The sequence below is a fragment of the Lissotriton vulgaris genome, chromosome 2_1 (genome assembly GCF_964263255.1).
Source record: "Lissotriton vulgaris chromosome 2_1, aLisVul1.2, whole genome shotgun sequence".
NCBI lineage: Eukaryota > Metazoa > Chordata > Amphibia > Caudata > Salamandridae > Lissotriton > Lissotriton vulgaris.
This window is the reverse complement of record NC_141687.1, coordinates 628,947,718-628,972,113: the sequence shown is the minus strand read 5'-3', so window position 1 is coordinate 628,972,113 and position 24,396 is coordinate 628,947,718. Positions and strand designations below refer to the sequence as shown.

Genomic DNA, 24,396 nt, shown 5'->3' with positions numbered 1-24,396 from the left:
GCTTTCCTACCTCTTCTTTTTGTGTTTGCTCCTCCACTGAACCATACGTTCTTTACCATCTTTTTGATTGGCTAACTTGTATCCTGCAACTGCTCACTTTTTTTCTTTTCCACTAAGCAACCCAAAAGAGTGCATGTGTTTTCATACTTTTTCTTGCATGCTTCTACCATGAAATATCTTCCCTGCACTCCACATGGCTGTCTCCTATGATGCCATTGTGAATCTGTAGAGCTGCGCATGCATGGTGATGAATACTTTCACCAACAAAATGACATGATCTTCAGCAACAGTGGCTGTCAATGCATCTTTCTCTTTTTTTTTGCTCATGCTCAACAGCATCTTCAAAAGCATTCCCAAACCCAGTGGGTCCAAAAGGCAAGAATCCTGGATTTGCCAACGTCTGCTTTTAAATCTTGATTCAGTGTATGTGTTCTTGGGTAGTTCCTTTCTAGGGATGGGATTGTTCTTATGACCCCTTCTATTTTTGGAAAGGTAGTAGATGGCTGTTGGGCTTAGTCTAGCATGGCCTTTCTATGTTCATCTTGGTGCCATGCTTGTCTGTTACATTTCTTTAGACATTTTTCTGCAGGACTGTTTTGGTCTGTTCGGCTGCAGTTTGCATGCCCCTCTTTAGTTTTGTTCGGGTCTTTGCATGTTTCTGTGAAGTTCTGTTAGACTCTGTTATGCATGGCTTAGTTTAGTTTAAGTTGTGCTCAATTCTTCAAGACTCTGGTTCTAGTGGGGTCTGTTCTGTAATACTCAGGTCTCCATTACCTAATTTGCTTCTACGATGTTCATGTCTGCATGGTTATGTTCAGTTCCTTTGGGTTCAAGTTCTACCTACAGAGGTATACAGGGCCAGCTTGTTTGAGTCAGTTAGGTTCTGTTAGACCCGGTCATGCTACTCCACCTGTAAGGTTCTGTTTGGTGGCAAAGATTAAAGGTGGTTGTGTTTATGTGCGATGTCTTTGGTTCTGGTTGATCTCACTGAGTTTAGCTGTGCATGGTTCGGTTGGTCGGGGTGGGGTTGGCGTTACTTGTGTTTGGCGGTGCCCAGTTAGCTCGGATGCCTTCTGGATCGGCCTGCATGGTTCTTTAGGTGTCGAGTTCGGCTCTGCATGGTTCAGTTAATTAGTACACCGATCTGCAAGGCTTGGTTCGGTGATATGGGTCCACTTCTGATTGGTGGCGCGCAGTTGGTTCAGGTGTGCCCTGGGCTCGGCTCTGTATAGTTCTTAATGTTAATGACGGCTTGGTTCTTTTCGGTTCAGTTTGCATCAGCAATGTTCGGTTCTGTAGAGCTCCCTTCTGCAGGGCTTGGTTCGGCATGCGCGGGTCACTTCCGGGGTAGTGCTGCACGGCTCGGTCCGTTTCGGACGGGCTCACACGGCGTGGTTCTGTTTCTCGCTGGTGAGTTTCCTGCTTGTTCTTTGTTTGACTCCAACATGTGCTCCGGCTGTGGGCGGGGGGAGGGGCGCGGAGCATTAATGAGGGAGTGTCCGGGCGCTCCCGGCTCAGCTGCTATAAGTCGGCGCTGAAACAAAGCTCACGAGTCAGAGCACGCGAGAAAGAGCGCGCAGAGGTGAGCGGAGAGGCTGCTGCGGGGCTGGGGAAAGCAGCGCGGGGGTCCGAGCACCGGGGGGGTACCGGCGTAGGGAGCCGGGCTGCGGCGACTGGTACAAACCGGCGAAAAGTGGTTTCTGGGGTTGCCGCGGGGTTTGAAAATGAGTTTCCGGGCGGGAGCAGCGCGGGCGATTTTGGAAGGTTCGTAGGGTTTCCTAGAGGAAAATAACGATGGATAGGGGCTTTTATGCGGGATAAACGGGTCCAGAATCTTTTTCTTCGCAGCTGGGTGTGTTTAGAGTTGCATTTTTTTCGGCAAGGGAGGCGAGTTCCTCGGGGTTTGGTGTGCGGTTAGGGTTTTATTGAACAGGGTGTGTAGCATCATTTCCCAATACTCAGAATGTGCTAGTCTTCCCTGTGAAGCGTAGAACATGTGTACATTCACAAATTTACATTTTCTACGTCTCACTGTCTCCTCCGGCGCCGTATCGTCGTGGCACCTGAATGCGAACTGTTAATTGTACCCTTTCTCCTGATCTGCAACCTCCCTTTACCTTTTGGATGTGACTCTACTCTCAGTGACTGCACTGCCTCTTTTCTCTCCACTTGTTCCTCTGACCTTTCACCCCGTAGTCCGCTCCTGCATGTCTCTTGGCCCCCTCTTCAGGGCTGACCCTGGTCGTATTTTACCCGAGCTGCCACTTTCTTCCTGGTTTTCTTGGGACCCTCCCCTGTCTGATTATCTTTCTTGTCTCCTCAGGTCTTACTCCAGGATGGAGTTGGATGCTCTTCAACACTATTTCTATTTTTACGACACGGATCTCGAGGAGGACTCCTCCCGCGCAGTGGCCCCCAGCGAGGATATCTGGAAGAAGTTTGAACTGGTACCCAGCCCCCGGCACCTGTCCGGACGCTCTAGTGGGGATGCTGTTGGCATGGCCCCCCTGGGACCTGACCTAGGATGGGACCTCTCGCCCCCCATGAAGGGGGCAGGAAGGTGGACTGGGGCCATGAGCTCTATGGTGTTGCTCCGGGACTGCATGTGGGGGGAGTGCCTCTCCACACGTGGGTGCCTGGAGAAGGTCTTTACTGAGCGGCTCTCGGGTGGAACCCCCAAAGCCGTCCCTGCACCTAAACCCGAACCTGTTGCACCGGAGCCCGTCATCAAGAACCCAGAGCCCGTCATCAAGAAGGCAGAGCCGGCTGACCTGCCCCGCACGCCGCCTCCCGAGACCACGCACCCCGCCTCGTCTGGGTCAGACACCCCGAGTGACTCTGGTAAGCATGGGGCTTCAATCTGCAGGCAAAACATGTGCAAGCTAGACCAGGAATGGGATCTGAACACTACCATAATGAGTGAGCTTCAGGGATGAGGCCAGGAGTGGACCGAGAAGCGAGTACGTGTGAAGCCAGGGTATAGCTGTAGCCAGTGAAACCGCATTAAAGACCGCACTGGGTGAGCAGGGGTGTAAATAGAGCCGCTGCACAGGCCACTGGAAAAACATTACTATGAGTAGGGGCGCCTGAGGTATGCGGCACAGGAGGACCAAATTGTGCGGCAGAGTTACCTGCATTGTGGCCAGGAAAGCCAATTAGCAACTGTTCAATAAAATTAAGTTTAGTCTGACTCTTTCCCAATCATATGACTCTGTTTCTTTGGAGGGGGGGGGGGTATATTTCCGGGTGGAGGACCAGACAACTCTCACCAAGACGGTGGGATATGATGGGGGGAGGTCTGCACGTGGCAGTTAAAGTAAGCGAGGGGGTATTGCCCCCACCCGTCCCTGGTGTCCTCTCCTGGATTCGAGAGGTGTTCTCGAAAGGGCTCGTGCTAAGGCAGGTGGATCAGCCTCGGGTGCACCGCGGACAGGTGCTGTATTCTCGGATGGATTCTGTGTACAATAATGGCCTGGTGTGCACGCCCCTGTAGGACTGTGGTGCGCCAAGGGTAGCGAGGGTTGGCCTCGATCGTCTCTTGCATTGTCCTTTAAAGTTGTAGTGCTTCGTTGGCTGGGGTGAGTGGTGGAGGGTGGCCCGTCTACCTGTGAATGCTGCCGACTCGCGTATACGCCGAGGGGGCGGCTGCAGCAGTCCCAGCCTAATAATACTGAACTGTACAAGTGTTGGTGTCTGTTTGCTCCAGTCTTCTGGGGATACCGGTGCTCGCACATTGTGTTCACACTCCTCCATGTGGGGCCCAGACACTCGCGTGCTTGTGGGGCCCGCCCTCTCCCACGTGCTCAAACTCGCGGGTACTTCAACTGAGACTGGTGTCTGGGGCTGGTGAGGTGGAGGGACCACGGTTGGAGGTCCCGGGGTTGTCTATCGCCCCGCCCCCTCAAATGTCGTACTGGGATCTGCACCCCAACGCTGGTGTGGGTGTGCAGTGCTTGTGAACATTGACGAACTACTTATATTTTATTCCGTTGGTGGCCAGTGCACGAGGTCGTTTTGGGAGTAATTTGAGAAGCCTGATAGTATTTCTTTATTTGGTTCTTAAAGGGCTTGCTAATATAGTGCCCTCCACGTGTGTAGCTCTGCGTCAGTCCTCGGGGCGTGCAAGGCTTCTGGTGGCTGGGAGCAAGACTCGGGCTGGACTCTGGGGGTGAACGTTAACTCTAGCCTCTGTCGGACCCTCTTAATCTTTCACTAGGGCAATTTCCGGCATTCTATCCTTAACGCGGTGGTAGCCCTTGGCCGGCTAGTGAGCAAGCCCAAACCCGCTGTGCCTCCCTATTATGAAGGGAACGCCGCGCCCACACGGTGTGAGTGCTGAACAGACCAGGCGCCTCTGCTGGTTGGTTCGTATGTATTTTCAGATCTTCTGCCTGAAGAGGTGGGTGAAACGATGAACTGGAATGCTGTAAAGGGATTTCCAGTGACAGGCCACTGCGATAATTTCATCCTGCCTTTGTGTCCTCCACTCTGGTCCGGATGTAGAGTGCGAATGTGGGGTGAGCCCCACGGCCCCCCAGCTAAATTTCACATGTACTTTGGGAAAGAATGCCACAAGTACATTAATTTTTTATTTATTTAAAGAGTTTTATATAGCGCAAACAAGATCTTCACAGATATCAGAGCGCTTTACATAGACGGGTACATGAGGGAGCAAAGTCAAACGGGCAAATCAAGCTTTACATAGAAGGGTGCAAGGGGGAGCATATTCAAACGAGTAACTCAATAAATCACAGTATAATAGTACTACTAAGTGACAAAGCCAATCATGTGGATGATAAAACAACTCCTACAAATAAGTCAAGGGTCAAACATGTAATACAGAACGGTGCAGGGTGTTAATAGGGTTCGAAATAGTAGCTCAAGTGTATTTAGCCATGAGGATAGCTTTTACTTCTTTTTTAAAGAGTGTAGTGGAGGAGATAAGCCTGGTTTCGGGAGGAAGTGAGTTCCAGATCCTAGGCGCCATTCCTGAGAAGGAGCGCTTGTATGTTTTTTCCTTCTGGAATCTTCGAGGTTTCAGCAGGAGATTGTTTGTGCCTCTCGTGTTTCTAATTCCCCCAGAGATTGTCAACTTCTGAGCGAGGTAGCCGGGTGAGTTTAGGTGTACCGCCTTGTGTGTCATGCAGGCGATTTTCAGCTGTATTCTGCCTTCAAAAGGCAGCCAATTCAGGGATTTCAGGTCAGGGGTAATGTGGGAGTACTTTTTTGACCCAGTGATGAGTCTCGCTGCAGCATTTAGAGAAGCTTTTAGTGGTGCGGTTGTAGTTAGGGGGAGTCCGCAGAGGGCGGTGCTGCCGTATTCAATTTGTGGGATGACTAGTGCTTGTACTGCTGTTTGGAAGTCTTTGGCTGGGAGGTAGGGTTTAAGTTTCCTCAGAGTATTGATCTGGAAGTTCGCTCCCTTTGTTGCCTTGCTGATATGTTGCTGCATGTTGAGATTAGTGGTTCCACGTTTATTACACCATGCAATGCTCCAATCCTCTTTTCCGTATATTGTCAGAATAGCCTCACTAAAGGGAAGCAACGCTACTTGTTGCATTAGTTTAAGAATGCTTGTATGCACCAACACACGTGGTTGCAAGACAAACTCTGAGGTAAGAACTCTATATATTGCTATCTTATCCAACCTAGGGGGGGGGGGGTAAAGTCCAGCATTGTTACTTTAATAAATGGGTATTTCCGAGAGTGTTATATCCGAATCTTCTGATGGTGTAGGGGACTCGTAGTTACAGGGGTAAAACTCTACAATAACAATGCAAATGTCCAGAGCACAACACATAGGAAAAATTGGTAAAATATATTCCAAGCGTAGAAGACTGATGGTTCCATTCACTTTAATAACGTGTTCTGTTTCTTGTATAGTGCAAAGCCGACACTTGTCTCCTTGTACAAGACTCTGAAAGTTAACCAGTGCATGTGTAATATATATCTAAAGCTAGTGGAAACTTCACAATCTTGATCAGAGGTCCTACAAAAAATGAGTCGTTCGCCTATGTAACACTTAAGTGTGAACTTTGATAAAGTTCACACATGACTTTACTAAAGTTTCGTATTCCAAGTCTGAGCGAGCATATACCACGTCATTTCGAGAGAAAGTAAACAATTGCATCAAACGCCCTGATAAGCCAACATCAGCCACAGTGTCAGAGCTTCTCTCCTATACAATATGTTGTCTGGGCGCGCTGAGTGATATAACCCAATGCCAGTGTTAGTCTTGTCTAGGAAGGGCTTGGTGTCACGTGGTTCCTGTGGAGGGAAGTGAGCGCTGGTTTGAAGGGGTGGTGGCCCCGTCTGCAGGGCGTTTGAGGTGCAGCAGAGGGCGCTCAGGGGACCAGTTCTGCGTCCTCACTAGTGCCGCAGATGGGCGCCCGCTGGTGCTGTGCAGGTATTGGACGGGACGGAGCGCAGAAGTTGTAGGATGTAGGCTTGTATAGCGCTTAATATCTACTTCGAGATGCTGTAAATGATGGGCATTCGGATTCACCAATGCAATTGTACTCCATTTATCGCCATCAGAAAGATGAGAGCTTGAGCTGTCGGAGGCGAGATGAGGATTCTCACCACTCTAAAATACGCATGCCCCCGCCAGAGTTTCTGGTTGCCAATCAGCTTGGGGGGTGGGGAATGTAGACTGTTTGGTGTGACTTGAAAACAAACGTAATTAAGCCTAATTCCAATCACTCCCACTATCCCGTGGGGGGAGGGGTGTGGCGCATCTCACCAGTGGTGGGTAGAATGAGGGTACACAGGGAGCTGATGTCTGTTGCGGGAGATAGGGAGAGGCACGAGGTGGTTATGGGGTTGCAGCCGGGGCATACTGAGGGCTATGGTGAAGGGTACATGGGGTCATGGCGTGGAGACGGGTACTGTGGACAGTGCCATAAAGCAAAATGTGCCCCTTAAGCATTACGCGTCTGGGCTGCCACGCCCATCTTTCAACAATATTCGCCCTCCTGTGAGTGTATGGGGTCTCGTGGAGGGTGGGGTGCCTTACGCTTGGCTGTGGGTGTACACTGGACGGATATAGCGGGGGGTTCCTTTTGATGGGCTCGAGCTCGTGGCGGGAGCTCTGGTATTGGAAGGCGCGTGGGTTATGTTGCTGGTGCGGGTCCGTGTGGTGGGAGGGGCGAAGAATTGGACGGTGAATGAGAGCGGCACTTGTTTTGATGCCTGGAGGGTCTTGGTGGAATATTTCTGGAGGGCCTGTTTACATCTGAATGGCGGTGTGGGGACCCGAGGCACAAAGGAATGTGCGTGGCTCCCGAACAAAAGGCTCATCTGCCGCAGAAGTCCCCACCCTCCCGCATCCCTGCAGCAGCCGAGGCCGGGAGTTTGGCCGCGTGGGTGGGGGGGGCTCCATCTGCTTTGTTCAGAGCTGCTTCTTTGGCGGGATATGTGCCGATTGTCCCTCCCTTAATGGGCCTGTACCGACTCCACCCACTGTCCCGCCCCCATCGCTGTTGTAACGGCCACTTATTGTCGACTGCCTCTTCTCCTGGTAATAGAACTGGGGTAATCGCTTTATGGCTAAAACCGGTTTACATTTTAGATGTGGAGCTGTTGTAAACATTTCCCTCCTGCTGCATTGGAGACACACTGCGGAACTAATTATTTCGGGGAGATGTCTTGTATTGTATGTCTACTCCTGTACGTAGACCTGTTTTAAAACATGCGGAGTTTGTTATGGAATTTTTAAAATGGGCAGAGTGGGTTTGTTTTCTCGGACCATTCAATAGGGTCCTTAAAGAATACTTCCGCGTGCTATGGAGTCCTCAGGAGCTAGTTTGCATCTCAAATGGACACTGAAGAGTCACAATTCTCTCACCGGTGCTTTCTTTTTTCAATGCATCGCGTTTTTAATGTTGGAATAATGACTCCAAGTGCAAGCCAGTATTCTTCTTGGCCAGTAACTGTTTTGAAATCCGTTTGCAGGGTCCGGGAGCTGGTCTGATATTTGTATTGGAAGTGCCTGCAGTGCCAGAGGGGCAGCCCAGCACCAGCATGTGCACTGCTAGACCGCACCACAGTACAGACTGGTTTTATGATTACTTTTCTTTGAGTTAAAGGAAGTACAAGGGGACAAAACAAGGAAATCTGGCTCCTCTACTGTTGTAGGGGAGCATATGAAGTTGCCAGAGTAGAACATCCCCTAAACTCCCCATCCCCACTGTCCCACCCTTTCTTCATCTGATAAGTTGGTGGTAGCCAGCGCTACCACTCATGGCTCCGCTGGTAGGGGCACGGTGCGCCTTAGGAGTCGTCGGTGCTTGGGGGTATGCGAGTTCTCAGATTTCAGTGGTGAGCATGGATAGGACTGTTTCCAGAGGGCGAGGAGTGAGGCTCCTTGGTTAGTGAGAGAAATATGCATTCCATTTCCAGAATATACCATATGCAATGTAGCCACCACAGATGGGTGGGAGTCTTGCCGACCCCCACTAAGCATACCTGAGACAGACTAAAACCAGTCCACTCCTCTCTTAATCTTAGGTCGAACCACCTTCACCTTCTGTCAACCCCCCGATTTCGTTTCGTGAGAAAGGGTGGCAGAGCTTTCGCAGTGGCAGTATCAAAACTGGAACTCTCTTCCCATCAGCCTTCGGCTTATTGGCACTGAATCTCAGTTCAGGGGCAAATTGAAAACTTTCTTATTTTCGGGCTGTTAACTTCTTCCCCCTTGATCTGCATTCCTCAGCGCCGGGACACCCCCGTTGGGGGTAGCTGTGCGCTTAATAAATGTCAATAATAAGCATGAATGTTCTGAAGGGCCGCGCCCAGTGCTACACATCTGAGGACCTCTGCATGATTTAAGAGGGAATGTGAGCATTGGGCAGTCCTGAGAATTTAGGCTGGAAAGTTGGGGGAGCTGTGTAGCAACATATCGATATCTAGCTCTGGTGTCCAATAGCGTTTTTAGGGCATTGAGAATGTCCATGCACCCGGGGAGCTGCAGTCACGCCAACGTAGGGTGTCTATAGCCGGATTCCCCCTGTGAAGTCTATGGGGTGTGAGGTACCAATAGTTTTTCTAGTAGCAGTCTATTCTTGCTACATTACGTGCAGTGTGTTTGGCTCTATAGTAGATGTCATCACGTTGCGTAAACGTGCAGCCCAGTTCTAATTCCCATCTCTGACCTGGGATTTATTAACCGCTGGAGGCAGTCTTAGGCTATATAGTTCAGGAGTGAGGTGAGTGTCTGAGGATTTGGATAGCAGCCACTTCTCAAATGTAGTTAGAAGGTGTTTATCCTGGGGCTGCACCCCAGGATGCATCACCCAGTCTCCTATTTGCTGGTATCTATACTGTTTGGTTTCCAGGAGCTCCTGTTCTAAGCAGAACCCCTGAAAGTTAGGGTGCTGGTCTCCTCAAAAATGCCAGTGTTTTTAAAGCTTGCTGCAGGTGCTACGGAAGTTGATGGGGGCGATAGGGTTATCCTGTCTGCCCGGGAACATTCTTTACAACGGAACTATTACAACGCGGTACAGTTACCACGTAGGTTTTACAACTAAAGTCGTAACAACGACTTGCGCTGTAGGATAGGGAATAGTTATTTTTATTTATTTTGAAAGTTTTATATAGCACGAACAAGATCTTTGCAGATAACAGAGCGCTTTACATGGGCAAGAGGTAGGGAGTAGGGTGGGTACACAAGGGAGCATAGTTAGGAAGGTAGGTCATCAATGCAAGTAGTACAAATAAGAGGGAGCATGAACAATCTGGTAAAGTCGATTAATACCAGTAAAACACATGTGCAAAGGGATCAAACAAGTAGTACAGATCGACCCAGAGTCTTAAAAGATCAAAGAGTGTAGTAGTTCACGTGTATTTAGCCATGAGGATAGCTTTAACTTCTTTCTTAAAAAGAAAAGTGGAGGGATGAGCCTGGTTTCAGGAGGGAGTGAGTTCCAGATCCTGGGTGCCATTCCTGAGAAGGAGCGTTTGTAGGTTTTCCTACCGGAATCTTCGAGGTTTCAGCAGAAGATTGTTTGCACTTCTGGTGGTTCTGGAGCCGCCGGAAGATTGTCAGCTTCTGAGTGAGGTAGCCAGGTGAGTTCAGGTGTATTGCCTTGTGCGTCATGCAGGCAATTTTCAGATGTATTCTGGCTTCAAAAGGCAGCCAGTTCAGGGATTTGAAGTCAGGGGAGATATGTGAGTTTTTTTTGAACCAGTGATGAGCCTCGCTGCCGTGTTTAGTGAAGCTCTTAGGGGTGCAGTTGAAGTTGGGGGAGACCGCAGAGGGCGGTGCTGCCGTTGTCTATGCGAGGGATGATTAGTGCTTGTACTGCAGTTTGGAAGTCTTCGTCTGGGAGGAAGGGTTTAAGTTTCCTCAAGGTATTAATCCAAAACCTTCCCTACTATCCACGGGGACTGGAGTTGGAATAGTAAATTAAACTATTCACTATCCAGCGCCCCCCAACGCAAGTCGTTGTAACCACTTGCGTTGTAACGGTACGCGTGGTAATACCACGCGTTGTACCGTCATACATTTGTCTGCCCACATGTATTTGCCACTCCAGTCTGTGCTTAAAAGATGTTTGTGAGCTTCAAACTGTTATTAAACGCATCTTTGAGTTTTTGGATTAACTGAGGTGGGAAAATGCAGTAACTTTTTTTTATTTCAAAGTATTTTATTTTATAAGCAAAGACATTAGCATTTCTGTTACAAGGTTAGCCAAATCTAGTTTGTAGAGCAGTGTTTACAGGCACTTTGAAATGTGTTTAACTATCCCCATCGGACTTTCTTTGCTCACACGTAGAAGGGGGTGGGGGCAGATGCTGTCGCCGGGCGGAAATTATTTCATGGGGGTTCGTAAGAGTCTAGGTACGTGTCGACTGACTTCCACATCCCCCTGGTTGCTGGCCTCCAGGGTGAGTTCTGTAGTGTAATGTTATCCGCACCTCTGAGGTGCATACCCCAGTTGAACCAGCCTTTAAAGTCTAACTTGAGTCTTTCCAATTGGCTGGGACCAATTTTGCTGCCGCAGTCAGCAGCAGGTCTTGTAGGTCTGTCATGCTCTGCTCTTAGTTCTGCGGACATAAATGCGGTAGCGAGGGATGAAAATTCAGTTGGTGTGCAGCCCAGTACTCTATTTATGATACCAAAGATTTTCTCCCAGAATGTTGGTCATTGGTAGATAAGATATGCTAGGTCCTCCCTTTTCCTTGCTACAGTTCCAGCATAGTGCATCTTCCCTTAGGCCTATTGAGAATAAGCGTGCAAGGTTGAATAAGATATAGGAAAACGTCTCCAGACATGCAACGGTGGGGACTGAAAGCAATTTAACGGTAACAGATGGGGTGGATGAGTTCTTGAAAACGGAAATCCACAGGTGGGTGCAGACACGATAGAATGTTTCCACGCTTGAGGAGTAAATGGGATTAGATTCCAGGGTTTCTAGGTAAAATGTCTTGCGAACGTTCCAAATTCTGTACAGATGCATAAACTTTTTCCTTTTCCAGAACAGATGCATAAACTTTTTCCTTTTTCCTTCCCCACAGAGGACGATGACGAGATTGACGTGGTGACGGTGCAGAAGCGACGCGCGCGGCGGGCACGGCAGCCCGTTACCATCACCGTACGAGCGGACCTGCTGGACCCATGCATGAAGCACTTCCACATCTCCATCCACCAGCAGCAGCACAACTATGCTGCCCGCTGGCCCCCGGACCCCCCAAGCCAGCAGCAGCCCCCAGCGTCCGGGGCCCCACTGAACATGGAGCAGGACGACCCCCCACTGTCCCCCACCGAGACACTGTCCTCTTCGCTGCTGTCCCCGCCGGAGACCCCAGAGACTCCCTCCCCCATGTCTCCCAAGGAGGGCAGCAGCAGCGGCTGCGGCAGCTCCGGCTCGGACGGGGAGGTGGTGAAGAAAAAGAACCACAACTACATGGAGCGGAAGCGCAGGTATGACTTGCGCTCCCGTTTCCTGGCCCTGCGTGACGAGGTGCCCGGCCTCGCCACCACCTCAAAGACCCCCAAAGTGGTGATCCTGGGCGAGGCCACTGCCTTTCTGCATTCCCTGGTCGTCCGTGAGAGGCGCCTGGCTCTGGAGAAGCGGCAGCTGCAGGCCCGCCAGCGCCAACTACGGAAGCTGATTTTGCGTCTCAAAGCGAATTGAGCTGGCCAGGCCACGGCTTGTGAGGTATTTGCACATGTTCTTGGACACTAAAAGTGGCCGCAGCCGGCCTTCTGCCTAGGTGCGCTGGCTATAGCATTCTATGTCCGGGCCACGCTGGAAGGTCGTAGCCTACCACACTGGAGCCTTCTGGGAAGGGATCTCTGACGCTGGCTACTGATGGCCTACTCTGCACCCACGTCTGGTTTCTTGGGCTCCTCCCACTGGCACGCAGAACCCTCACAGAATCCACTGAACTGACGTCATGCTGCACCCAGCAGTTTGGAGTGTCCAAACTGTAAAGACTATGTACTGCTGAAAAATCCTCTAACTGTGCGTATCCGATGTCACCCACACTGGTCCCCACACACCTGAAAACCAGCAAGAGAAGTTTTCTTGCACTTGACCTGCACAGGGCGCTGATTTGAACTTTAACCTCCTGAGAGCAGGGCTTTCAGTTTAACATTTGCCAGGTCTTGACCGCATGCTCCACTTTGTGTTTTAAAGGAAAGGAGTAACTATTCCAAGCAATGAGGTAGAGGAATATGGGCACTCGGGGAGGGATGTTACAGCCCCCCACATTTTCTGGGGGGGGCGGCAGGGGCACATTGGATCGGATTTCAAGCCCTGGGCTACGAAGGTTGCAGTGGTACAGTAGTCTGTTCATCCACTTCTGTTACCCTCCTCGTCTCCAGTCTTGTGGGACCTCGGTTGGTTTAATTTAGCTATTTTTTGCACAAACACGGTTGATTTTTGAGCAGGTTTCACTACTTCACACTTTTTCCTCTACAGGTTCCAACAATGTATGCCTGTCCTGGGAAGTGCTTGCTCCCTTTCTCCTCTTGAGTTTATCAACCATTCTCTCTGGGTATTTAGAAAAGGTGAGGGCAAAAGCTTCTTTAGCGGGTGTGGGGCTGTGGCTAGTAATGTCACTGTACTTGCAGGGCATTAGCCGTATGATTGTATGTAGTCCAGCACTGAGATACTCTTTGAGACTTTCTCCCATTTCTACCCCTGTCAACCCAACTTTACTTTAGTGAAAGACTCTCAATGTAAGGGTATTTTTTATTTCCTTTGTTTTAAAGGAATGGGTCCCACTCCTAGAGGTGGGGTAGCCCTTGTTAGGTGTAATTTGCACCCATTATATATTTTTTTTATTTTGGGGGAGGGGTGAAGTCATCTATGCAAAGTCTGAGGAGCCCCTTTATGCACACTGATCCAGGGACACCCTGGCTGTGCGATCAGTAACATGTTTTTGGGGGCGGGAGCAGGACGCCCCCCTCTGAAGGAAGGTTAGGTCTGCACCTCACTGTCACTTTATGGCTCACTTATGTTTCTTTTCAGAATCTGCTGCTGAAACTGCCGCCTTTTGTACTGGATAACATTTTGATACTTGTATTTTTGTACAACTTTGGTAAACTATTCACACATAAACCAAAAGAAAAAATCTCTTTATTTGTCCTGTTTACTTTCTAGAACTGTGGTGCGATCTGCTGTTTTTGGGGTGGAGGTGGTGCGATCTGCTCTTTTTGGGGTGGAGGTGGTAGACACCACTGGGCATCTGGGAGGTATTGGCACCTGGAAAAGGATGCGTATCTGTTGGTGTGAAGCAAGATGCATCGTGAAAGGAGAAATCCTTTAATTGGACTAAAAGGAACACTCCAAGAAGTCCGCCTGGGAGGTGGGTCATTGTCCATTTGACTTAACTCTGTAGGCATGCTATCCCTAGCTTGCGGTCCCAAGCAGGAAAAGCATCTGCCTCTGGGTTTTGGTTGTTTTAGCCATTGCCCTTTTGTAAAATGGCTGAGGTATGAACCCAGGGTTCTGGGGGAGGGGGGGGGGGGGGGCGAGGTGTGGGTGCTTTGAATGTAATCCTAGAAGACCGATATGAAGGCCCAGACTGGTGTACAGCCCTGTGCAAAAGGGGCAAGGTCTTAAACTGGATTTTTTTGTAACAAGAAGCCAGTGTAGGTTCTTCAAATGAGATAAGATCGAAGTTTGCTCAGTTAATTGGAACGACAGATTGGCTGCTGCGTTCTAAACAGTTTGTAATTGCTGCAGAAGGTATTGTGTAAGTCCTGCATAAAGGGCACTGACATAGTCCAGTTTGATCACCAGGGCCAGAAGAACAGTAATCCTTTCAAGTAGAGTGAGGTTTTGCAGGAATATTTGGGCTGTTCGCAACAGACCAAAGCATATGCCGGCCACCGTATTCATTTTAGATTGTACTCCACTGTTTTTCAATCTTCACTCCCTGGTACTACTTGTACTTGTGCATTGGGTGGAGGAGCCTTGACCTGCCGGTGGGCCTCTAGGTTAAAAATGAAGTTATGCCCAAAGATGAACATCCCCATTTTACCAGTTTTGCATTTGAGTTGATTAAAACCCATCCACTGGAAGACTGCAGATGAGCAGGGTTTGATGGAATCATGGTAGATCGGCTCATCCTCATTAAGATCATAGTAACTGAAAGTCATAAGCGTAGGAAACTATCTTTGCCCTGAAACATTCGATCAGTGTTGCCAATGGATCACTGTAAAAGGTTATGGTCGAACCACATACCTCATTTTTTCCCCAACTGATAACCAGAGAAGCCCTTGTCACTTTGCAGATTGAATATAGCTCCTAACATCAAATCTAAGCATGGCTTTTCTTTTTTCTATATTTTTCCACACCTGAAGACTCAATCACTTATGTTGGGAGGCCCAGTACAGAGCATACAGTAATGGAATACGTTGTAACTCCGAACATAAGCTTCTCTTTAACACCATCAGTGCAGCGCATTTTCCCGCTGTGCGCTAAAGATTCGCAAATCCCGCGGTTCATGACTAGCTCAGCTCGTCATGAGCGTACGAGAGGGGTTAAGAGTCCAAAGTGTGTTCCTTTGACACTTTTCTAATCTGATCCCAGTATACACTTACTGTGATTTAGCCAAAAAGTGAGGCTTCTGTTTGGACCTAAACTGTCTTTGCCTCCTGTCATTGCAATCTCTTAATCTCTGTGGCAACCCTCAACATTTTTAGTATATAGCTACATGTGCTCAGGCTGAGCTGCTCTAAATAACCATGGACTACTGGGTACCAGCTACTTCTCTATGCGGAAAACCAAGGAATCCACAGGTCTCCAAGTGACTGCAACAGGACTTTCAGAATGCTGACGTGGAATGTAAAAAGTGAGAATGCTATCTGGTTTTATATTCACTCCCTTATCCCCCTAGTGAGTTAAATGGCTCCAGCAATTTGACCTACATCTCACTCATGCCTTAACTTGCCTCGTGTGATGAAAGCTTGCATTAGTATTCCCTGTTGAATCTGTAGTGCTGAGAAAGGAAGCGTACACTTTCTGCTTTTTGAGGAAGCAAAGATTCTTTGCCACTGCCATGATGCTGTTGCAACTATTGTCCAACCTTCGGTAATACATCTTGCACTCATCCTGCCTCGATGCGGTCACCCAAGTCGCGATTATCCTTAATGATGGGAAAACTTCCTTTCAAATTAGAAAATACCTATAACAAGTCAGTGAGTCACCCTGAACACTTGATAATTTTTTTAATTAATTTCCAGTCTCCAATTCCCATGAAGGATAACATCAAGTAAACTAATATTTGCAATGCAATAGGTCTCAAATTTTTTTTGGTAGGCACTGGGATATTAAGTGATTTGCCCAGAATCACAAGATGTTTTTTCTCTCTTCTCTCTGCCACACAATTATCTCCAACTTTCACAACCTACCTCTAAACTCTCTTACTCTACTTCTCGCTAACACTTCACTCTATCTCTCACTTAACTATGCATAGAACTCTATCTCTTTATACAATCTCGCTTTCTATCACGTTTCATGCAGAACAAGCGGGACAGTGGGCCACTTTCACTCCTTCAATGCACCAACCCATATATCACCAGTATTTAAATGAACAGATTCTTTCAAACGGTGTGCAATTTCGAGTACTCCCTGTCCCAGGAGCACATCCCAGATGCAACCTGGGAAAAGTACAATTTTCAATCCAATTTCGAAAAGCACCACCCCAATAGAATTTTTTTTATTTTTTTCTATCACTTTTGCACTGGTGCTCTCACTCACATGGGTAAACAATTCCATCACAACGCTGATAGCTCTAACTCTAAAAAATTGCGAGCCCTATTGCATTGCAAATGCTTGTTTTGTGTATGCTTTCAACTGCCTTCAAGTTAGTGGTAGAAATGGGGGTAAAAGCAATAATGGGTCCCGGAAAGCTATACATTTCTGAAAAGTAGACCACATTTTGAATTCGGCAAGGGGTCATTGTGCAGATCCTACAATGTTTTCCTATCGAAACTAACAGTTGAAATAAAATATTAAAATGGAGTTGGGAAAACGGGTGATTGTGCTAATGTTTTCACCTGTAACGTCTTATGGCAGATTTTTTAAAGCCATGTACAGTTAACGTCTGCTGGATCCTTCTGGTTACAGATATTGGCTCTGGGTAACTCTGGCTCTTGTTGAACCTACAAGCCCCATATCACTGAGCTGCTTCTTGCAATGGTTTTTCATTGTGTAGCGGGTATACAACAAAAGAGGTAGGTTCGCTGGGGTAGGAGAATGTTGGGGAAATTCATGCAAGCCACACCTCCCTGGACTCCTGGGTGTCTAGTTTTCGAAATGTTTGGCATGTTTCCCTAGATGACCGTCGACCATGGGACCAAAAACGTTTTTGGATAGATGGGTACCTCTCCTTTTGGTCGCAAGCTTGCAGACATCTAGGGGTACCTTAAGAAACCAATTTCTTTGGGGGTCGGGCATTAGCATGCTCATTCTGGGCAGGCACCCACCCGTACATTCAATAAGAAACATACCGCCTAGTGTGCCTGCACCAGAGGGATTTCCTGTGCCATGTGGTCGGACGGGTGGGAGCTGTCTGACACACATGAGCATTTTTTACGTTTGACGGCTCCTGCGCGTTCAATGCATGGAAGAGACTACGGAAGAACATAAATGTCACTGTGCAAGATCCTTTCCAAAGGTTCACTGGTCACCTGTTGGTTGCTCACTGCTTTACTTCAGTGTTTAACTGGTACTAATGAGGAGAAACTTTGCACAGACGGTGACCTGTGTATCCAGTGTTTTCAAAGACAACAGGTCTTGCTTTTATCAATGTTTTTACAGATCATCTGGGAGGAAGCAACATAGTGTGGGGGTGGTGGCTGGTATTTCAGGGGAAAGCAGCACATAATGGAGAGCGCTAAAAACATGTACTCTGAATGGATGGGGCAAGCAACAATTGGGTGTTGGTTATGACCCTGGTCAAGCAGCAGCAGGCGAGAGGTGTAATGGGGCAACCATAACAAGCAACTGAAAGAAGAATAAAGGAGCTTCAATTATGAGCAGTGGAATGAAACACTGGGACAAAGAATCTGTGCTTGAATACAATTCGCAAAGGGGAAGCTGGCACACACTGACTAGAGAAGCAAGGAAATGTGACCAAGCTAAGCAATGGGCAGGCTCTAAGCCCGGTGTCTTCAACCAGTCAATCGCAAGTTACCAGTAGCTCACTGCTACCTTCAGAGTAGCTCACAACCTTAAGTTCATTAAAAAAAAGCACAGGGTCACATTTTTATATTAGTTGTAAGGGAAGGCTGTGTTTTTACATTATTTTCCTCACGCTGCAGATAGCAGGGCTTGATAATGAGTAGTGCTGGAGTCAGATTTATGAACCAGGGCACAGAGGTATTTAACTCTTCAATAAGTCCTTGTCAATTCCGTTTTGTAGTGTGAACATCATGTTTCTGAATGCTTTTAAATGGGTGAAAATTGACTTTAAAGATTCAGTTAACTTCATTTTAGTTTTCTCCCATTTCAAAATGTCACAGCAGGCCTCTTGCTCCCAGTAGCAAGTAGACACTATGGCATATTTATAACAAAAAATACAGTCCTTTTGAAATGGGAGAAATTTAAAGTAAAGAAACGGGTTTCTATAAAATTACTTTTTAATGTTTCCCCCCACTTTCAACTAAGCCGTCTTAATGTTTTATGAAGCATGTTTCTTCACTTGAAGTTCCTCACAATTCAACAAATGGCTGTATTTTTCGGTTTATAAATATGGTAACTTGTCTACAGCCGTCTGGGATCGAGATGCCTGGTGTTAGTAAATGTGACACTTGGAAATGGGGTTGCATTTTAATGAGTTTTATGGAATCCATATCAACAGAGTTTACTCTTCGGTTTAGTTTTCTCCCATTTCAAAGTATCACCTTTACACACTGTATGTATCTTGCTCCTAGTGGCTGGTATACATGGGGCCATATGTATAACTTTATTTTTCTCCCACTTAAAATAACTGCTGTGTTTTTAAGTGCAAACATTTTTTCCATATTATCGACATTCATGGAGACTGTGTTCAGTACTTTAAATTTCTTTCATTTACGAAAATGGTGATATGTATTATACATGTAATGCCACATATGATGAAAGCTATCACAGTGCCCAAGTACATACAACGTAGGCATTCATATCTACAAATGTTCATAAGGCCACAAGCTCTTTGATACACATGACCGCCCTGTCATAGTGCTCTAGTAAAAAGTATTTTGTTCAAACCATAGTATCTGGTTCTATGGACATTAGGCTTAAAGTCAATGAAGCAGGGTGTGAGGGCATATAGAAACAATGTGCGAGTTGCTCTAGTCTAGCCCATGATTATTTTCACTGATCGGAAGTAGCTCTCGCTAAAAAAGTTGGAGACCCCTGCAAGCTAACAAAATGTTTTGCAAACTACAGAGACTAGACCTAAAAAGAAAATGTTTCTAAAAATGAGCAGTGGATAGAAAACAGTCTGCCAGTCAAAAGAATTGTAAAGCATATATCTTCCAGGAGAGGGACAGAAAGAGTAAGCAAAGCCATGAAATAACAAGCATTGGCATAGCTAATAGGTCTCGCCTTTGGGAGCTTTTTAAGTGTTCAGTTATCCAGCACAATATTCTTGGTGCAACAACATCAACTGTTGCATGGCTAAACACTTACAAGGTCCCAAAGGTGATACATACTGGCTCTGCCAATACTTGTTTTAAGTGAATGGCTCGTGCAGGTATTCCACTGTGAGGTGGAGATGCTGCGAGTGCTTTTACAGGAGCCCCTGTGACATTGCGCCTCTTCAAAATGTATCTTGGGTCTGGTGTAATACTTCTAGCCCCAATTCTCGCACCCAATGCATCCTTAAATGTCCCAGATACAGCTGGGGTTGACACTCCTATTACCCCTGCCCTATAGTGACACTGTACCTGTCACTGGTGGAGGACTTGGTGGTGGAGGAGGATGATGTGGTGTTGTGGCGGTCATGGTGCTGGAAGCGTTGGTGGTGGGTAGAAAGGCAGCCCTAGCTCCTGACAGAGTGAAACTCTGGACACAGAAGACTAAATAAAATTCAATGCGTGTCACGAAATGTGCGCTTGCTGATGTGGAGCGAGTTGCGAAAGGCACGCACACTGATATCACTTGTAATCCCCAAGAAACGCTGTGCTTTCTCCCCAAAAAAGTGCCTAGTGTCACACCACACCGCCAGTGAAGCCTCCAGTCCACGCATGCAAACCTTCTGTCCCTACGCTTGCACATCGGAATCTTATTTATTCCAAAAGGCCCCGCCATGATGAGAGCAGCACTGCTAACGAGACCTAAAAACTAAGCAAGTGTCATCCACTAGGAAGGATTGGGCGTTCTGCATTTCACTGAAAGTTCACAGTAGGTATTTTGCATCAGGCAATTTGTGCAGTGAGACCTAAAGAAATACAATACTAGCAGAAAGCGCTACATAATTTAGTTGTTTGTTGCTGCTTAGTTTAGTGGTACTAGACAAAATAATAATGGTTCTGTCGGATAGAAATACACACTGCTTTAGTATTTCAATGTTTCCTTATGCAAGTCTCGTTCCTAACCAGGATATCAAGACAGGTGTACTAATACATTCACAAACAAACACACTGACCACAAAGTAAAAAATGAAAGCAAATATTTACTTGTATACTTTCACATGTGAAAACAAATTACTTCAATCGCTGTCCCAAAAGAATATTTAAAACATATATGGCAAGAAAACTTTGTGCTAAAGCATAATACACACTAAAAACAACAAGTAAAATGTGTTACTTCATATACTTTTTGGAATTGACAAATATATATATACACACAATCCTGTAGGTACATCAATTCAATCTTGGATCCTACAGGGTTTTGAATAGTTTGTTCATGCCAAAAAAGGGGTTGCGTTGACGTTTCGACCCTGGGGGGGGGGGGGGGGGGGGGGGGGGGGCGATACAGTGTTTTCAGGCATCAAGGGCGGGTCTTCATCAGGACTGTGTATGTGTGTATATATATATATATATATATATATATACACACACACGCAGTCCTGATGAAGACAGGACCTATGTAGGACAGCCTCTTGCAGACCTAGCTCTGCATGGAGTCCTGGTCTCTTTCTGAATCGTATTGTCGGTCCGTCTTAATCAGGCCGGCTGGATGTTCAATGCACCTCTTTATTGATTTAGTCTATACAGATGGTTGTAAAGTTGCTCCTTTGTATTTCTAACTCGCGTGGATAGCGTCCTTCACCTTCCGTTCATATTGCGATACCAATACGAACGGAAGGTGAAGGACGCTATACACGCGAGTTAGAAATACTCGCATCGCAACACAACTCCGGAACATCAACAGCTCCTTCGCATCTGCCACCTTCCTGGAGAGTTGAAAACATGCCGAGGTGAGCGCCCTCCTGAAGAAACCTACCACGGACCTCAAGAACTTCTCGCTCCTCCCCTTTCCAGCCAAAGTCATTGAGAAGACAGTCAATAGACAACTCTCTGCCTTCCTCGAGACCAACGGATCCCTCAACAACCCCCCCCCCCCCCCCTTCTCAGTCTGGGTTCCGAGCAAACCACAGCACCGAGACCGCCCTCATCGCAGCCACAGACGACATCAGGTCCCTGCTCAACAACGGAGAAACTGCTGCCCTCATCCTCCTGGACCTTTCAGCAGCCTTCGACACTGTATGCCACCGCACCCTGATACAGCGCCTCAGCAACACCGGAATCCAAGGAATGGCCCTGGAGTGGATCATCTTGTTCCTCGCCGGAAGAACCCAGAGAGTCCGCTTCACCCCGTTCTGATCCTCTGCCACTGAAGTCTGCGGCGTTCCGCAAGGATCCTCACTCAGCCCCACCCTCTTCAACATCTACATGAGCCCTCTCGCAGCCATCGCACGCCGAAACAACCTCAACATCATCTCCTATGCCGACGACACCCAGCTGACCCTCTCCCTCACAAACGACCCGCCTCCGCAAAAGCCAACCTCCAGGAAGGAATGAAAGACTTCGCGGAATGGATGAAGATCAGCCGTATGAAACTGAACTCAGACAAGACAGAAGTCCTCATCCTCGGACCATATTCTTCCGCCTGGGACGACTCCTGGTGGCCCCCTGCCCTGGGCACCGCACCCAAGCCAACAGACCACGCACGCAACCTGGACTTCATCCTCCCTCACGATGACCAAGCAAGTCAACACCGTCTCGTTATCCTGCTTAAACACCCTGCGCATGCTCCGAAAGATCTTCCAATGGATCCCCACCGAAACCAGGAAGACAGTCGCCCCGGCCCTCGTCACCAGCCCTCTGGACTACGGAACACCCTCTACGCTGGAACCACAGCCAGACTCCAGAATAGACTCCAGTGCATTCAGAACGCCTCAGCATGACTCATCTTGGACATCCCACGCCACAGCCACTATGCCCACCTGAAAGACCTGCACTGGCTCCCCGTCAACAAGAGGATCACGTTCAGACTCCTCACCCACGCACACAAGGCTCTCCACGACACGGGCCCGAAGTACCTCAACAGCTGACTCCCATTCTACACACCCACCCGCCAGCTCTGTTCTGCCAGCCTTGCCCTCTCCTCCGTCCCACGAATCCGCAAATCCACCATCAGAGGAAGATCCTTCTCCTACCTGGCAGCCAAGATATGGAACTCCCTCCCCACTCACCTACAGCTGACCCTGGACTATCTCTCCTTCAGGAAACAACTCAAGACCTGGCTGTTCAAGCATTAGCGACCCTCCCCCCCACACCCCCACACCGCGCCTTGAGACCCTAACGGGTGAGTAGCACGCTATACACATTCTGTTGATTGGTTTGTGTGTGCAGCGTGCTATGTGCTTTCTCTTACACAGTGGAGCCACACCCACCACTCAGGGGATGGGTGCGCAGGTTGCGAGCTACATTTTTAAATGAATTTTTGTTGTGCGTAGCACACCCAACTCGGTGGTGGTGTTTTTTAGGTCTCCCCTGAGCCAGCGCATGCGCTGTCTGGTGAGACATTTAGTAACTGGGCTTTCGAAGTTCTACCCTAAGGCTTTTGCTGGTCTCCAGCGTGCGGTTATGCGCACGTGGATGTGCACAGCTGCCATGTGGCTTTCTGTAATGGCTCATTAAGCCTTACAGCCCGTGAATCCCCTACCTTCTCCCACTCACCCCTCAATACTCTCCTACTTTCCTCTCCCTCCTGATGACTCCCTCCTTGTCTCTGGCTCCTGCCATGTCTGCTTTTGACCCTCGCACCACTTGGGTCTCTCCATTCACCCCTCCCACCCTCACTTCTGTTCCCACTTTCCTCCCGCTCCCGATGTCTCACTCCTTATATCTGGCTCCTGCCATATCTGCTTTTGACCCTTGCGCGTACCACTAGGTCTCTCCATTCAACCCCCTCCCTTCTCATTCCCACTCGCTCCTGATGTCTCCCTCCTTGTCTCTGGCTCCTGTTGTGGTGGTGGCGGCGGCAACTTTTCTCAGTTGACGCTGTGTCCGCCTCTGGTCTGCTGGTTGAAGAGCGGCTTTTGTTGCAGTGAGCGCTGTGCATCAGATTACCAATAAGTGACCTTAATTGGGATTAAGGAACATCTGGGAGGCTGTGGGTTCCTGTTGTATGCTAGACAGCCCCATGACTTATGATGACTCCCAGGTACTGTGAGGTTTTCAGGATTATAATAATTGTTTTTCATTAGACAGAGACCTTCATAACATTGTTGTATGGTTGAAAGACTTTTGACTTTCTGTGCATGAACTAGCAAGGATTGTACAAACCCATCAGTTTACAGGGGTCTCGAAGAAGAACTTCTTCCCTGTCCCATCCTTTTCTAACCATTCATCTCTCCCTGCCTCTCAAGCACACTTCTCTCGAAACCCTCGTATGCCCTGTGTCTCATGCACATACACTGCTGCTGTATCACACTCTCTCCTGTCATGCAAACAACAAAGAGAAATATATTACACTAGCAGCCCGCCCCAGCGTTGCCTGGGGGCAATGAGGCTTCAGGAGCCAACCGCCCACCCAGGCCCCCATCCGCCCGACATTGTCCGTGCATTCCCATGCACGGACACAGACCAGGCCCCCCTCCCGCCCGACTCACCCCCGCCCCGACATTTTCCAACGCGTTAGGAAGGCCATCGACATGCCGTCTGTCTGCCTCACTTCACCCCCCCCCCCCCCCCACCCCCCTCCCGGGACGCCTCCCCCTGCATCACAGTCTTGCACTGAGAGTTTATGAAAAGCTCAAACTTTCCCTTTCCTTACCTGTGCTGCCGCTCCTCACTGTACAGCCGCTTGTCACTGCACCGCTGCTCCTCCTTCGTCATCATCACGCATGTCGCGGTCATCACACACGTCGCGTTCCGGCTGGCGCTACTTTCAGGGGACTACTTTGTTTTCAAACGTAATTTTTTTAATTTGCTTTTTAAAAAATTTATTTAGCCTATGCCCATCTACACACCCTGACATTTTCATAGATGTATCGGGTGTGTAGATTGGCGCTTTGGTTTCCGAGTTTACCTTGCCAAAAGGTGCAAGTTCTCTCTTTATAATAGTAGTATAGATAAGCACATCAACAAAAGACAAAAAACACGAGGCACTGCAGAGTGACAGTGAATACAGATAACAGGAAGACAAACACAATTTTTAACTGACAAAAAACAAAACGCAATAGCATTGCTTTATTGATGTAATATTGTCATCTGCATTGTTCTCTGGTGTAGATATAGTATTGTTTTGCACTTTTGTCGCTATGCCTGACAAAGTGAAGGCATTTGTTGTTATCCCTGGCATATAACTAGCATACTAGTGACAGTGCACATTCTTGTAATTTTCTGGCTGACCACTTCATACGTTTTTTAATTAAAAATGTATATTTTACTATCCAAAATTCTTTTGTTGTCTCTATAAGAAATATATCTTTTTTTAAATGAAA

General features: G+C 48.0%; 1 protein-coding gene across 1 annotated transcript; it reads left to right on the top strand.

Annotated features, from left to right (window-relative positions):
* Positions 1-1,529: 1,529 nt before the first annotated feature.
* Positions 1,530-13,581, top strand: MYCL (MYCL proto-oncogene, bHLH transcription factor). The gene is made up of 3 exons (XM_086955774.1): positions 1,530-1,582; positions 2,324-2,841; positions 11,518-13,581. The coding sequence occupies exons 2-3, from the start codon at positions 2,337-2,339 to the stop codon at positions 12,135-12,137; spliced, it is 1,125 nt and encodes a 374-aa protein (XP_086811900.1). The 5' UTR covers positions 1,530-1,582; positions 2,324-2,336; the 3' UTR covers positions 12,138-13,581.
* The last annotated feature ends 10,815 nt before the right edge of the window (positions 13,582-24,396 follow it).

Coding starts and splice junctions, on each gene's coding strand:
- MYCL (XM_086955774.1), top strand. CDS start 2,337: ATGGAGTTGGATGCTCTTCAACACTATTTCTATTTTTACGACACGGAT. Junction 2,842..11,517: donor AGACACCCCGAGTGACTCTG/GTAAGCATGGGG, acceptor CCTTCCCCACAG/AGGACGATGACGAGATTGAC.